Source organism: Olea europaea, unplaced genomic scaffold (genome assembly GCF_002742605.1).
Source record: "Olea europaea var. sylvestris unplaced genomic scaffold, O_europaea_v1 scaffold1352, whole genome shotgun sequence".
NCBI classification, from domain to species: domain Eukaryota; kingdom Viridiplantae; phylum Streptophyta; class Magnoliopsida; order Lamiales; family Oleaceae; genus Olea; species Olea europaea.
The window spans coordinates 106,026-107,652 of record NW_019231018.1 but is presented as its reverse complement, the minus strand read 5'-3'; the positions used below and the strand labels follow the sequence as shown (position 1 = coordinate 107,652).

At 40.3% G+C, this 1,627-nt stretch overlaps 1 protein-coding gene across 1 annotated transcript; it reads left to right on the top strand.

Annotated features, from left to right (window-relative positions):
- Positions 1-1,616, top strand: LOC111375238 (F-box protein CPR30-like; the record flags this gene model as incomplete). The annotated part of the gene is made up of 2 exons (XM_022998040.1): positions 1-155; positions 238-1,616. A coding segment is annotated over exon 2 (1,353 nt), but the record flags the coding sequence as incomplete, so codon positions are not given.
- Between the last annotated feature and the right edge of the window lie 11 nt (positions 1,617-1,627).

Genomic DNA, 1,627 nt, shown 5'->3' with positions numbered 1-1,627 from the left:
TCCACGGCCACATGCCCTCATTTCGTCGCTGCTTATCCTCTCCTCGAAGAGACTTCCACCACGTAATTAGCACAGCATCCGCCGGCCGCCGCCGTCAATACCTACCCTTCGCTTCGAAGTTAAAATAAATAACTGACTTTCCGTCACCCAAGTGGGTAAAGTCATTTTTTTAATTATTGTGGTATATTATTTGCGAGTGAATCGTATTTTTTATTCTGTATTATGATCTATAACTAGGAGCCCTAAAATTGAAGCCACTGAAGATGGCGATTCTGCCTGTAGAACTCATCATAGAAATCCTCTGCCGCCTGCCTGTGAAACCCCTAAAGCGATTCAGATGCGTAGCAAAACTATGGTGCTCTATAATTGACAGCCAACGTTTCATCAAGCAGCACCTGCATCAATCAACAACCAGGAATTCCAATCAAAATCTGATTCTTGGAGGCCTGGGTCTTTATTGCGTTGATTTGGATTTACTTGACAAAGCCCATGCGATCAAACCCCCGTTTTATTACAAGAGTGTCGATAGCATCTCCAACTCTTGCAATGGATTGCTTCTTGTGATGAGCGAGCCACCTGTAGTGTGGAATCCGTTTTCAAGAAATCACCGGATTTTACCGGAGTCTGCTGTTGATTACCCTAGTGAGATCCACAGTTATTCAAAGACTACTTATGGATTTGGCTATGACTCGAGGAGTGACGATTATAAGGTTGTTAGGGTTGTCGAATTCAGAAACGAAATTAGCCATGAGTGGATAGGTTCTGAGACCAAAGTTTATAGCCTGAAGTCAAATTTGTGGAGAAGGGTAGAGGATTTCGGTTATCCGCTCCCCTTTCTCAAGGGTAAGTGGCGTGTGCATATCAATGGTGCATTGCATACACTGGTGGAGGATTCTGACTACATGTATTTGAGCAGATCGGTTAGAATTATGGCTTTCAGTGTTGAAACTGAGACCCATTATACTGTTCCTCTGCCACCTGATATGTTGATTAAAGATCTTGATATGAGGTTGGATGTTATAGGAGGATTTCTTTGTGTCGTGTGTTCTAATAAGTCTCGGGTCAACATATGGATGATGAAGGAATATGGAGTAAGTGAATCTTGGACTAAATTTCTATCAATTGGTGTGCCAGAGATTGAGCGCAACGATATTGTTAGGCCTTTGGTGTATTCGGAGCATGACAATAGGGTTCTTTTGAACTGTGATGATAAAAGACTTGTTTGGTACGATTTGAGAACTAAAACTATTGAAAATGTTGCTGTTAGAGGTTTGCCTTTCGTGTTCTATGCTGAGGTCTGTGTTGAAAGCCTCATTGCCCTAGATGGCTCGAATGGAATTGATGGGATCAAGAAACTAGGAGGACAAGAGAAGAGGAAGAAAAAGACTAGGGACATAAGGTCTGTGAAGCACTTGCCTCCATTAGTTATATTTGCATTTCTATCTTGTCTTCAAGAGTTAACTTGCATAATAATTATTCAGGCAACTATGGTTGTTATTTTTTGGTTTCTAATCGCCAGCTGGTATATACTGATTTTTCTTATGGTTCTAATTATGAAAATAAGTATCATTCATTTAAAATTGCAGACTGGCTTTGTTTTGTTTTTTTTTTTTTTTTTTTCAAATTT